This window comes from Mesocricetus auratus, unplaced genomic scaffold (genome assembly GCF_017639785.1).
Source record: "Mesocricetus auratus isolate SY011 unplaced genomic scaffold, BCM_Maur_2.0 Super-Scaffold_100008, whole genome shotgun sequence".
Taxonomy (NCBI): Eukaryota; Metazoa; Chordata; class Mammalia; order Rodentia; family Cricetidae; genus Mesocricetus; species Mesocricetus auratus.
Window position 1 is genome coordinate 74,499,277 of NW_024429192.1, and position 13,124 is coordinate 74,512,400.

Consider the following 13,124-nt stretch of genomic DNA (forward strand, 5'->3'; position numbering starts at 1 on the left):
GCAAGGAGGTGAAGTGAATGACTTTGTCCCATGGAATATAAAAGCAGGTGGTAAGACATCCAGGCTTGTGTGCCAAGACCTCTTTCAGATCCTGATCATCACAAAGAGTGGAGGACTCAGTCATCAGGAGCCATGTCTGTTTCTGCTACCACATGTGAGCACCTGTCCTACGGAGACTCCAGAGAGACCTAGCACACTCCTTTAAGTCACAGAGTAGTCATCACCTTTCACAACTGTTCATCGGACCTAGGATGAATAGACATGTCTTTATACTATAGAGGAGCAGGCACCTGTTCTGGATGCTGTGTGTACAAGGGCTTACAGTAGTGAGGCAGACCTGGATAACAGTCCCAGGAGATGACAAAGCATGGCATAGAAAAGACAGCAAATACCAATACAGAGATTGCAGCTGTTAATCAGAGTGCAAAACCAGGCAATAGGCCAAGATGGCATGTGCAGCTTTCAGGTAAACATGTCAATGTGTTCTAGAGATATTTAACCACAGTTCTGCCCAGTGTCTCTTCTGCCATTAGCCACTCAACTGTGAAAATTAGTTTGGGTTGAACTTGTGCAGAAGGGAGCTCGAAGACCACACATGCATGTAAACCAACAGCAGAGAGCCAGGGAAAGGAAGAAATAGGACAGATGTTGTAGGCACAGCAGTGACACGATGATCCTGGGTTGTGAAAGCAGGTGATGGTGCAGGGTCCAAGACGGGTGGTTGACAGTGACTTCAGAATCAATGCATGTCTCAGGGATGCTTGAGGTTAGTTATATATTAACCACAGCAGATGTGAAAAATATGAGACGATTCAGACTTAGACCTTCACAAAATCATTCTGTTAGTAAGATGCACCAGAGAATGATATTACTAACAGAGAATGATATTCATATATTTAACAGAACAGTACCAACTCCAGAGGATTCCATTTAATGATATGTTCAATGGGAATCATTGGGATGTAGTACAGACTACTTGTAGCCACTGTTATCTGCTTTATGACCACATAGAATCATTGAATGAAAACTAAATGATACTGTGGGCAGAAGCTGCTTCAAAAGCATCAGTGTATACACAAGCTGTTGCAGACTTGAGAATCCTGCACTGTTTCCCTTCTCTCTGTCACTTTGAAAAACACAGCTTGCCGGACTTGAATGTAATATCCAGACTTCCCCCACCGGGTCACAACTCACAAGTGTGCTGGGTGCCTATATTAACTGATACATATTTAGATCCATATAAAAAAGCTGGAGTCTGTTGGAAAAAGTCATGTGGACACAAACAAGAGACCACCACTCCCACTAAAGCATTTCAACGAAGTCAGTTCTTACCAGAAGGGTAGATGCTCACAGAAAAGGCAGAGCAAGCATAACTGCACAGTATGGCTTCCACCTTTGAAACCTGATCCAAGGAGGAACGTTGTTGTTCACATTAGCTGAGGTCCAGCTTCACAGGGCATTCACAGTTGACTAGCTTGGACAAGAATTTTAAAAGTAAAAGGAAATTATACTCAGCACATTATAATCTAAACAATATAAGAATATGAATGTAAGAGAAAAATTCCAAGTAACATGTAAAGGTAGAAGTATTAGAATAAAATGAGCCACTATGACTGTCAGTAGAACTATTTGAGCAAGCTGCCATGTAGGCCTTGATCATGGCTACAGGTGCAAGATTTGACCAATCAAGTGTATCTCAGACAAACTGATAAGCAGTCACAAAGGACCATCTACCTCTGCAAAGAAGAGAGGTCAGTATGGATGGTTGGTGTACATCAAGACAAAGATGAGGAAACTCATGTTCTACCACAGGAGATACACAGTGGACATCAGTTTACTACACCTGAATGATCCTACGAGATTAGATCCCAGAAATCAATGTTAGCTGGGGTGCCCTGGTGAGTCAAGAAAATTCTTCCTATGGGAAAGTTGGGCAGGAGAAGACTGCCAACAGCACACACAGCTAAGGTGTACACCAGCCCCCAGCTGTCATCTACAGCTCTTTGACAATTAGGTTTCCTTCTAATTCTAACCAAAGGTGGCATTGGCCTCAGAGAATTGCCAAGTTAGCTGGCATTGTCTGGGCAGTGATGTTCCACGGTCCTGTAAAGAATTGCTTATCTATTCATTGTAGAAAGAACTATCTTGTCCTTTACTCAAAGTCAAAGAATCCCGCACAGAGACATGGAATTTGTATGTTCGAATAATCCTTGGATGGGGGAATAGCAACTCTGGGGCCTGAAGGAAGAGGGTTGTGAAGACAAAGACACAGATGTCACCAGATCAATCCAAGAGTGGGTCAGGCAGACATAGGAAGAGGCTTCTGAGAAACATGAGGCTTCTGTTCTCTGAAACCACACCCTGATTGAGCATCTCAGGACAAGAGCAGAATTCCCAGGCAGCATTCAAGCTGGATTTCATGAGAAACATAAGATAAGGTCTTCTCATCTCTGTACCCATGACCCATGAGCCCCAAGTCTCCTTCAGGAACATCTGACTCCTACTCCTGCTCAGCTGGGACCCTGTCAGCAGTCCACACAGTCATCCCTTACTTTTCTACTGCCATGCTGGAATTTCCTCTGGACAAATGTCCTCCTCATTCAGTCTCATGCCTATTACTCCTCCCTCTCTTACTGCTTTTCTTTGGTGACATATTCCACTGGCCCTACTCCTCCTCTTCTCCCCTCCTCTTCCTGTGCCTCTTTACCACCTAAGACTTCTTTGAATCTGCTCATTGCTTCTGTTGACAGAAAGGAGAGGGGAAGTTGATGGGGATCCAGAGTCATGTAGGGCACTTACTTTTCTTCTGTGGACTGTGGAGCAGGACGGATTCCTCTTCATGCCCAGGTGAATAACGGGCTGTCTCCACTGCCCAGCCACTAGTGCTGCAGACCAATGAAATCAAGCCTCCCTCTCTGCATGGGAGGATGTTGACATAGCTTGTTCTCAGGTTGCTGGAGGTATATGGCATGAAGAAGAGGTTTGGGGCACACCTCCTTTCTGTTCTGGCCTGGTTCCCTCCAGTGTCTCTTACGCCCCACCAGGCCGAACACAGACCTGTGGTTTAGGGACCACGGGTCTGGGCCTCATCTTCGACCCTTGAAAAGACACAAACAAAGGACTGTTTCACTGACTTGGATAGAGAAGGAATTAGAAAGGGTGGCCCTGTGCTGCCACAGCTCTCTCCACCAGATTCCTCCCTTCCTAACTGTGCTCCCTTTCACAAAGCCCTGCTTCCTCCCATCTCCCTGCATCCTTCTGCCTGGAAACAACCTCTGCTGTCTGCTTCTGGCTCAACTTCCCCAGACTCCTCATGAGCAGATTCAGTGGGAAAACTATTTCTAGGTTAAGAGGCACCCTATGATTCATGTCCTGTAAATGTGTACAGCCTATCAGTGCCAAAGAGCCTTTGAAAACGAAACATCAAATACCCATGTGAATTTTGTGGCCTTGTTGCACCATTTCTGTGAACCCCTTTCCTATTCCTTCCCCTCCATACCTGGATGTTGTATCTTTTGTACTCGGGGTGACGAAGCAGCAGCATAAGCTTCGAAACAGGTTCCTAAGCTGCCTCCTCACCCCTTTCCAGCTCCTTCTGCTTTGCCTGTTGGAGGCTATGTTTGCCTCCTGGAGCTCTTCATTTGGAGATGGAGATGGCAATGCCATACTCATTATGTCATTGACTATTTCGCATCCGTTGTTCCCATGCTGTGAGTGGGACACAGCACATGTGAGATCCCTTGTCATTTGGCTGATAAGGTCACTCAAATCTGCACTTGCTTCATTCTCCATAATGGTGGCATCATCATGTGGTTCATGGTTCATTTCACATTTGCGGTCTGCTAGCACGCCCAGTAAATCCAGCGTTGTAGTACTAAAAGTGATGGTCTCCTCTATCTCAGCCTCTGGTGTTTCCCCAAATGAGACAGCATTTTCTGTCTCCTCAGACACTCTTACTGTCTTCAGACAATCACTCTGTGGGGCAGAATTCACAGGAGAGTTAATGTCTGATGTATAAATCAGGTGAGATGGATTTAGGGAAACACTAGCTACTTTTTTCGTTTACCTCCTGGCCTTTGTTGCTTGGCCTTTGTGGCGAGGTTGTGAAAAACGTGGGCAGAGCCAGCTCACTCCATCTCCTCTTCAGTGGAAATCGAGGGAGTGTGAAACGATGTGCAGGCCTCTTGGTGGAACGGCTCTTTCGATGGTTTTCTTTTAGGCCAATCCTATAATTGCTTTTTCTCTCATAAAGCATGTCATTTTGGGCAAGGCCTTCATAAAATGCCTTTGGTCCAGGTGTTTCACAGTTGTTCTCCTCCAGGTCGCTGAGGGAACACACAGTTTTGACCAGAGTTGTGATCGACCACATCAAATGTAGGGATCTGGATACTGCTTGTACATTGGCATCACTGAGATCCCTCCATGATATTTCCTCTGCCATGTCCTTCACCTTTTCAGGTGGAGAATAGCACCACCACCAAATGCTAGAAGTAAAAAACAAAATCATCTCTATGATACAAGGTTCTGGCTATCAATTTTTAGATGGTGATAATCAAAGGTCTTTCAAGAATACTAATTATTCATCTTGAAGTCAAAGATTAAATAAATTTCCAAACGCCAAAGGACATATGAGAAAGTGTAAGAAAGTTCAGGGAGGAAGTAACTGTACAGTTGAGCTTGAAACAAAGGTCAGAGAAAGAAGATCCTGTCCTTTGAAGGACAAACCAATCTGAGAAGCCCTTGACATGAATCACCCACAGAAAGACATAAATTATTGAAATGTGAGAAAGGAAAGAGATGTGTAAATCCATGGGAATCCTCAAGGTGCCTGTCAACCTTGTACTTCAGAGATTGACAATCCTCAAAGACAGATACTGCTCAATTCACAACCAGAAGCCACCAGTAATACATCAGGATACCAAACATGCACCCCCTTTTTTTAACCACTGCTGCACCCTGAAAATGATGGTAAATTCTTAAGTTGAAAGAGTAAAACAGTCTCTCCCAACACTGAAAGCCCAGGACCGATAGATTGCATAAAGGGTCTTACATGCAGGCTCTATGGGACAATGGAGGTCAATGATTCTCATGCTACTTCACGAAGCAGACAAGGAGAGATCATTCCAAACATTGTAAAAAGCCAAACTACACTGATACCAAACCATAAGCGTGCAGTCACACACTCATACACACACACACACACACACACACACACACACACAAATGAATAACTTAATGCCCTTGATGAACACCACGTGAAATGATATTCCTTGTTCAAGATTGGTCTACAACACATTACAGAGATATTTCATGCCCACAGTGAGTTAAGCATGAAAATCTAGGATAATTCCCCCAGAAACACCTAGAACAATTACTGGGCATAGTCAAGGGAAGAGGCCATGCTCAGACATGAAGAATGGAATTGTTTTATTTTGCAAAATACACATGAATATAGTGTAATGATATTTCCTTGTACCAATAAAGCCTTTCTGAAGGTCAGAATATGGAGCTTGTCACTAGTTAACAGTAGATGGCTGGAGGTCTGTACAGACAGACAGGAAATGAGGTTGCTATGGCACAATCAGGATATAAACAGAGAGAACAGAAGTTGCTCTCTTGTCTGCTGAGATGCTAAGGAACTAATGTGTGGCAGTGACTTGCTCCTCCTTCTTGATCTCAGCGTTTCCCTCTATATCTGACTCTGGATATTAATTTTTATTAGCCAAACCAATTAAGAACTCCATTTACAATATTGGGTGGGTTGTAATATGAAATTTCCAGATATATCCTGAGAATAACTAGAGTCAGGACTGGATAGGTGGCATCTTAAAGAAAAGGGGCCAACTGTAAGCACATGCCAGTGAGTGTTGCAATGTAACACAACAGATGAAAATCATCTGATGAAAACATTCAGTTCACAATATGCACGTGTACATGTGCCACAGGGGTGTTTTTTGTTTGACACACTTAATGTTTGAAATAAATAAAAAGAAACTAATTTATAGTAAGGCCAAGTAAATTTATCAAAAAAGTGGCCAATTTGCTTAAAAAGCAAATGAACACAAGAAGAAATCAATGAGTCAAACACAAGGGGTAAGTGTGTGAATCAAATGAAACGCAGAACATAGAATCCACAACACCAGAGAGGAAAACGTCCAATGTCAAGTATGAGACTAGGAAAGCCCAGGTGTATCAGGAGCAATGCTGGGATGCAGTTGCTCTCCATCCAACGTGAGTTTCTCTGCAGCTTCAGGATTAACCCCATTATACGGCTATCTCTTCTACGAATGGATTTCTTTCATGTCTCAAAAAGCTCAAGTGATGTCACTGCAAGGGATGGACCAGTAACAGCAGGGAATGACCCAAAATATTTTATCTAATGCCAGGGACTGCATTACTTCATCAAGACAGTTAACAACTCCTTGACAAAATGCAAAATAAGTGACAAAATAAGTGTCCCATGCTCTTAGAGAACTGGGTAAGCATGGCATTTGGGAGGAGTTGGAAAGTGGACTGGGGATGCCTTCAGTCACCTAATTCCTCCTGCTGCTCTCTAAAGCTTTAGGGTTTCATGACTTCCCAGACCAATCAGCACTCCAAACTAGAGAACAAGCATTCAGATACCTGAGGAAGTGTGAATCTTTCACAGCTATCCTTGAGGAGAACATTTTTTCATTATTCATGCTACGTCCAAAAGTCCAAAGAGGATTAAAGCTTTGGGTCAGGAATAGTGAGATTGTGAGCCTACACTAGGTTTCAATGGCATTTTCACTATGATTATAGGGTCTCTAAGAATTCAGTAGTACAGATATCATAACCTCTACACTCCTGTTGTTCAATTCCTATTTCTTAAACCCCTATGAATGGACTCTGAAAGATGGTAGCCCTTAACTAGGACAGCAATATTGTGGTCTGTCCACAGTTGACATGGCATGTTTTTGTATTGTGGGAGGTGGAACATAACAATTCTAGAATATCATTAAGAGAACAGATGAAATTTTAATGAGGTTTGGGGGATATAATTGTATAGGTGCTGTATTCAAAGTACACACCATACTGAAATTCCTTATTTTCTACAATTATTCCATACTAGCCAAGCATTTTTTTATACTGATTAATCCTTTATTGTTTTTTTATTAATATTTTTTTATTTTCCATTTTAAATTTATATAAGAAACAAGGTTGCTTCACAAGTCAGTACGAGGTCCCTCTCCCTTTCCCTCCCCTCCTCCCGTGCCCTCCCCCCATCCCCCCCCGTTATCCCCTCATTCCCCCAGGGAGGGTGAGGCCCTCCATGGGGGTGTCCATAGTCTGTCATTTCATATAGGGCAGGGCCTAGAACCTTCCCCAAGAGTTCAGGGTGAGAGTGCACCTCACATTGTTCTATGGGAGTCCAGAGACCGTGTGTATACTTGGGATGGGTACTGATCTGCTGTCCAAGGCTCAATAGATTCCCTAGGCCTCCTCACTGACACCCAGATTCAGGGGGTCTTGATCAGTCGCATGCTGGATTCCCAGGCTGATGCCTGGGATTCAAGAGTTAACCTTTGTCTGGTCAGCTGTTTCTGGGGGTTCAACCAGCCCAGTCTTAATCCCTTTGATCATCAGTCCTCCCTCTCTGATACTGGCTTTCTTGAGTTCAGCTCAGTACTTAACCAGCCAGTAAATGCAGTTTCTGTTTCCCAGACTCTCTGGCAATAGGATTGTAGGCTGGCACTCCCCAGATCTACGTCTAAAATCCATATATGAGAGAGTACATGCCATGTTTCTCTTTTTGTGACTGGGTTACCTCACTCAGGATGGTTTCTTCTAGTGTCATCCATTTGCCTGCGAATCTCATGATTCCATTATTTTTTTCTGCTGAATAGTACTCCATTGTGTAGATGTACCATGTTTTCTCTATCCATTCTTCGGGTGAGGGACATCTAGGTTGCTTCCAAGTTCTGGCTATTACAAATAAAGCTGCTATGAACATAGTGGAACAGACATCTTTGTTATATGAATGGGCATCTTTTGGATATATGCCTAAGAGTGCAGTTGCTGGGTCTTGTGGTAGGTTTATTCCCATTTTTCTGAGGAATCTCCATACTGCTTTCCAAAGTGGCTGAACCAGTTGGCACTCCCACCAGCAATGGAGGAGTGTCCCCCTTTCACCACATCCTCTCCAGCATAAATTGTCATTGGTGTTTTTGATTTTAGCCATTCTGACAGGAGTGAGATGGTATCTCAGAGTTGCTTTGATTTGCATTTCCCGGATGGCTAAGGATGTTGAGCACTTTCTCAAGTGCCTCTCAGCCATTTTAGACTCCTCTATTGAAAACTCTCTATTTAGTTCTGCAGCCCACTTCTTAATTGGGTCCTTTGCTGTTTTGGAGACTTGCTTCTTGAGTTCTTTGTAAATTTTGGAGATCAACCCTCTGTTAGATGTGGGATTAGTGAATATTTTTTCCCATTCTGTGGGCTGCCTTTTTGTCTTGCTGACTGTGTCCTTTGCCTTACAGAAGCTTCTCAGTTTCAGTAGGTCCCATTTATTAATTGTTGATCTCACTGTCTGTGCTACTGGTGTTATGTTCAGGAAGCTGTCTCCTGTACCAATTCGTTCAAGGGTACCACCCACTTTCTCTTCTAAGAGGTTCAGTGTGGCTGGATTTATGTTGAGGTCTTTGATCCATTTGGACTTAAGTTTTGTGCATGGCGATAAACATGGATCGATCCGCATTTTTCTACATGCCAGTCTCCAATTATGCCAGCACCATTTGTTGAAGATGCTTTCTTTATTCCATTGTATATTTTTAGCTTCTTTGTCAAAGATCAGATGTTCGTACATGTGTGGGTTAATACCCGGATTTTCAATTCGATTCCATTGGTCTGCCTGTCTATTTTTGTGCCAATACCAAGCTGTTTTCAGGACTATAGCTCTATAATAGAGCTTGAGGTCAGGGATAGTGATGCCTCCAGACGTTGCCTTGTTGAACAGGGTTGTTTTGGCTATCCTGGGTCTTTTGTTTTTCCATACAAAATTGATTATTGTTCTTTCAAGGTCTGTGAAGAATTGTGCTGGGATTTTAATGGGGATAGCATTGAATCTGTAGATTGCTTTTGGCAGGATTGCCATTTTTACTACATTGATCCTACCTATCCAAGAGCATGGGAGATCTTTCCATTTTCTGAGGGCTTCTTTAATTTCTTTCTTTAAAGATTCAAAGTTCTTACGATACAGGTCTTTCACTTGTTTGGTTAGCGTTACCCCAAGGTATTTTATGTTGTTTGTGGCAATTGTAAAGGGTGATGTTTCTCTGATTTCTCTTTCAGCCCTTTTATCATCTGTATATAGTAGGGCTACTGACTTTCTTGAGTTGATCTTGTAACCTGCCACTTTGCTGAAGGTGTTAATCAGCTGTAAGAGTTCCCTGGTAGAGTTCTTTGGGTCATTGATGTAAACTATCATATCGTCTGCAAACAGTGAAAGTTTGACTTCTTCCTTCCCAATTTGTATCCCCTTGATCCCCCTTTGTTGTCGTATGGCTATAGCTAGAACTTCAAGTACCATGTTGAAAAGGTATGGAGAGAGTGGACAGCCTTGTTTTGTTCCTGAATTTAGAGGAATTGCGTTGAGTTTCTGTCCATTTAGTTTGATGTTGGCTGTTGGTTTACTGTATATGGCTTTTATTATGTTTAAGTATGTCCCTGTTATCCCAGATCTCTCCAAGACCTTTATCATGAAGGGGTGTTGGATTTTGTCAAAGGCTTTTTCAGCATCTAGTGAGATGATCATGTGATTTTTGTTTTTCAGCTTGTTTATATGGTGGATTACGTTGATGGATTTTCGTATGTTGAACCATCCCTGCATCCCTGGGATGAAACCTACTTGATCGTGGTGAATGATTGTTTTGATGTGTTCTTGGATCCGATTTGCCAGTATTTTATTGAGTATTTTTGCATCAATGTTCATGAGGGATATTGGTCTGAAGTTCTCTTTCTTGGTTGTATCTTTGTGTGGCTTGGGGATCAAGGTTATTGAAGCCTCATAGAAAGAGTTTGGCAAAGACCCTTCTGCTTCTATTGTGTGGAACACTTTGAGAAGAATTGGTATAAGCTGTTCTTTGAATTTGTGGTAGAATTCTGCACTGAGGCCATCTGGACCTGGACTTTTTTTGGTTGGGAGACTTTTGATGACAGCTTCTATTTCCATAGGGGTTATAGGTCTATTTAAATTGCTTATCTGTTCTTGATTTAGTTTTGGCAAATGATAGCTGTCCAGGAAGTCATCCATTTCCTTTAAATTTTCGAATTTTGTGGAGTACAGGTTTTCAAAGTATGACCTAATGATTCTCTGGATTTCCTCAGAGTCTGTTGTTATGTCCCCCTTTTCATTTCTGATTTTGTTAATTTGCGTGTTCACTCTCTGCTGTTTGGTAAGTTTGGACAAAGGTTTGTCTATCTTGTTGATTTTCTCAAAGAACCAACTCTTCGTTGCATTGATTCTTTGTATTGTTTTCCTGGTTTCTACTTTGTTGATTTCAGCCCTCAATTTGATTATTTCCTGGCGTCTACTCCTCCTGGGTGAGTTTGCTTCTTTGTGTTCTAGAGCTTTTAGCTGTGATGTTAATTCTCTGGTATAACTGTTTTCCTGTTTCTTCATGTGAGCACTTAGTGCTATGAACTTCCCCGTAGCACTGCTTTCAAAGTGTCCCATAGGTTTGGGTATGTTGTGTCTTCATTCTCATTGAATTCGAGGAAGTCTTTAATTTCTTTTTTTATTTCCTCTTTGACCCAGGGATGGTGCAGTTGAGCATTATTCAATTTCCATGAGTTTGTAGGTTTTCTGCAATTTGTGTTGTTGTTGAATTCTAATTTTAAGGCATGGTGGTCTGATAAGATGCATGGAGTTATTCCAATTTTTTTGTAGCTGCTGAGGTTTGATATGTTGCCAAGTATGTGGTCGATTTTTGAGAAGGTTCCATGTGGTGGTGAGAAGAAGGTATATTCTTTTTTATGTGGATGAAATGTTCTATAGATATCTGTTAATCCCAGTTGGGTCATTACTTCTATTAGACCCTTTGCTTCTTTGTTGAGTTTCTGTCTGGTATTCTTGTCTAGTGGTGAGAGTGGTGTGTTGAAATCTCCCACTATAACTGTGTGGGGCTTTAGATGAGATTTAAGTTCTAATAATGTTTCTTTAACGAATGTGGATGCCTTTGTATTGGGGGCATAGATGTTCAGGATAGACACTTCATCTTGGTGGGTTTCACCTGTGATGAGTATGTAATGACCTCCTTCATCTCTTTTGATTGATTTTATTTTAAAGTCTAGTTTGTTAGATATTAGGATTGCTACCCCTGCTTGTTTCTTGGGTCCATTTGATTGAAAATTTTTTCCCCAACCTTTAACTCTCAAGTAATGTCTGTCTTTGAGGGTGAGGTGTGTTTCTTGTATGCAGCAGAAGGAAGGGTTCTGTCTTCGAATCCATTCTGCTAGTCTGTGTCTTTTTATGGGTGAGTTAAGGCCATTAATATTGAGGGATATTAATAACCATTGATTGCTCATCCTTCTTCGATTTGCGATGGTTGTTGTTGGTGGAATTATGGGTGGAATTTCACCCCTTTGTTCTTTTGGCTGTTGGTAGAGAGGGATTCTCTAATGCTTATGTTTTTCTGGTTGTAGTTAGCTTCCTTGGGTTGGAGTTTTCCTTCCAAAATTTTCTGTAGGGCTGGGTTAGTGGACACATATTGCTTGAATCTAGTTTTGTCATGGAATATCTTGTTTTCTCCGTCTATAGTGATTGAGAGCTTTGCCAGGTATAGTAGTCTGGGCTGGCATCCATGGTCTCTTAGTGTAGGTAGAATATCTATCCAGGACCTTCTGGCTTTCAGAGTTTCCATGGAGAAATCAGGTGTAATTCTGATAGGTCTGCCTTTATATGTTACTTGACCTTTTTCCTTAGCTGCTCTTAATATTCTTTCTTTATTCTGTATGTTTGGGGTCTTGATTATTATGTGGCGAGGGGATTTTTTTTTGTGGTCCACTCTATTTGGTGTTCTGTAGGCTTCTTGTACCTTCATTGGCATGTCTTTCTTAAGGTTGGGGAAGTTTTCTTCTATGATTTTGTTGAATATGCCTTCTGCCCCTTTGAGGTGGATTTCTTCTCCTTCTTCTATACCTATTATTCTTAGGTTTGGTCTTTTCATGGTGTCCCATAATTCCTGGATGTTTTGTGTTAAGGATTTGTTGGATTTAAGGTTTTCTTTGGTTGATAAATCCATTTCTCCTAATGTATCTTCAACACTTGAGATTCTCTCTTCCATCTCTTCTATTCTGTTGGTAATGCTTGTATTGGTAGTGCCTGACTGTTTGTCCAGCTTTTCTATTTTCTGCCTTTCTTCAGATTGTGTTTTTTTTAGTGTCTCTATTTCAGTTTTCAACCCTTGCAGCGTTTGCATTGCTTCTTGCAATTTTCTGTTTATGTGTTCGTCCGTTTGTTGCCTTTTATGAATTTTTTGGTTTGTTCTTTCTTCCATTTCTTGCATTTTTTGGTTTGCTTTTTGTTCCATTTCTTGGATTTTGTGCTTTGTTTCTTCTTCCATTTCCTGCCTTTTTTGGTTTGTTTCTTCCTCCATTTTTTTCATTTTTTGCTTTGTTTTTTCTACCATTTCTTGCATTTTTTGCTTTGTTTCTTCTTCCATTTCCTGCCTTATTTGGTATGTTTCTTCTTCTAATTCTTGCATTTTGTGCTTTGCTTTTTCTTCCATTTCTTGCATTTTTTGCTTCATTTCTTCTTCCATTTCGTGCCTTTTTTGGTTTGTTTTTTCTTCCAATTCTTGCATTTTTTGGTTTGTTTTTTCTTCCATTTCTTGCATTTTTTGGTTTGTTTTTTCTTCCATTTCTTTGAGGGATTTTCCAATATCCTCTTTTAGGGCCACTATCATTTTCATGAAAGTGCTTTTAAGGTCGTTCTCTTCTGCTTCCTTCGCGTTGGAATATTGGGGTCTTGCTGGTGTGGAGTCTCTAGAATCTGGCGGTGTCATATTTGTTTTTCTGTTGCTGACTGTGTTTTTGTATTGTCTCTTTCCCATCTCTTCTTCTAGTGGGTGCAGAAAGAGCCCCTTCCTGGTCTGGGGACCAGA

At 41.6% G+C, this 13,124-nt stretch overlaps 1 protein-coding gene across 8 annotated transcripts in view; it reads right to left on the reverse strand.

The window, feature by feature from the left end:
- Nucleotides 1–13,124, reverse strand: part of LOC110342290 — a 53,706-nt gene that overhangs the window by 2,183 nt on the left and 38,399 nt on the right. For 5 of the 8 annotated variants that reach the window (XR_005879023.1, XM_040751195.1, XM_040751191.1 and 2 more), the window contains 4 exons: nucleotides 4,067–4,484; nucleotides 3,500–3,975; nucleotides 2,800–3,098; nucleotides 1,333–1,474 (listed from right to left, as the gene is read on the reverse strand). Coding sequence is in view for 6 of the 8 variants with exons in the window: in XM_040751195.1 (XP_040607129.1) it covers nucleotides 3,065–3,098; nucleotides 3,500–3,975; nucleotides 4,067–4,484 (928 nt within the window). In the remaining 2 variants the exon portion in view is untranslated. The remainder of the gene's footprint in view (nucleotides 1–1,332; nucleotides 1,475–2,799; nucleotides 3,099–3,499; nucleotides 3,976–4,066; nucleotides 4,485–13,124) is intronic. The other 3 variants (XM_040751192.1, XM_040751193.1, XR_005879025.1) reach the window with 3 other exon arrangements.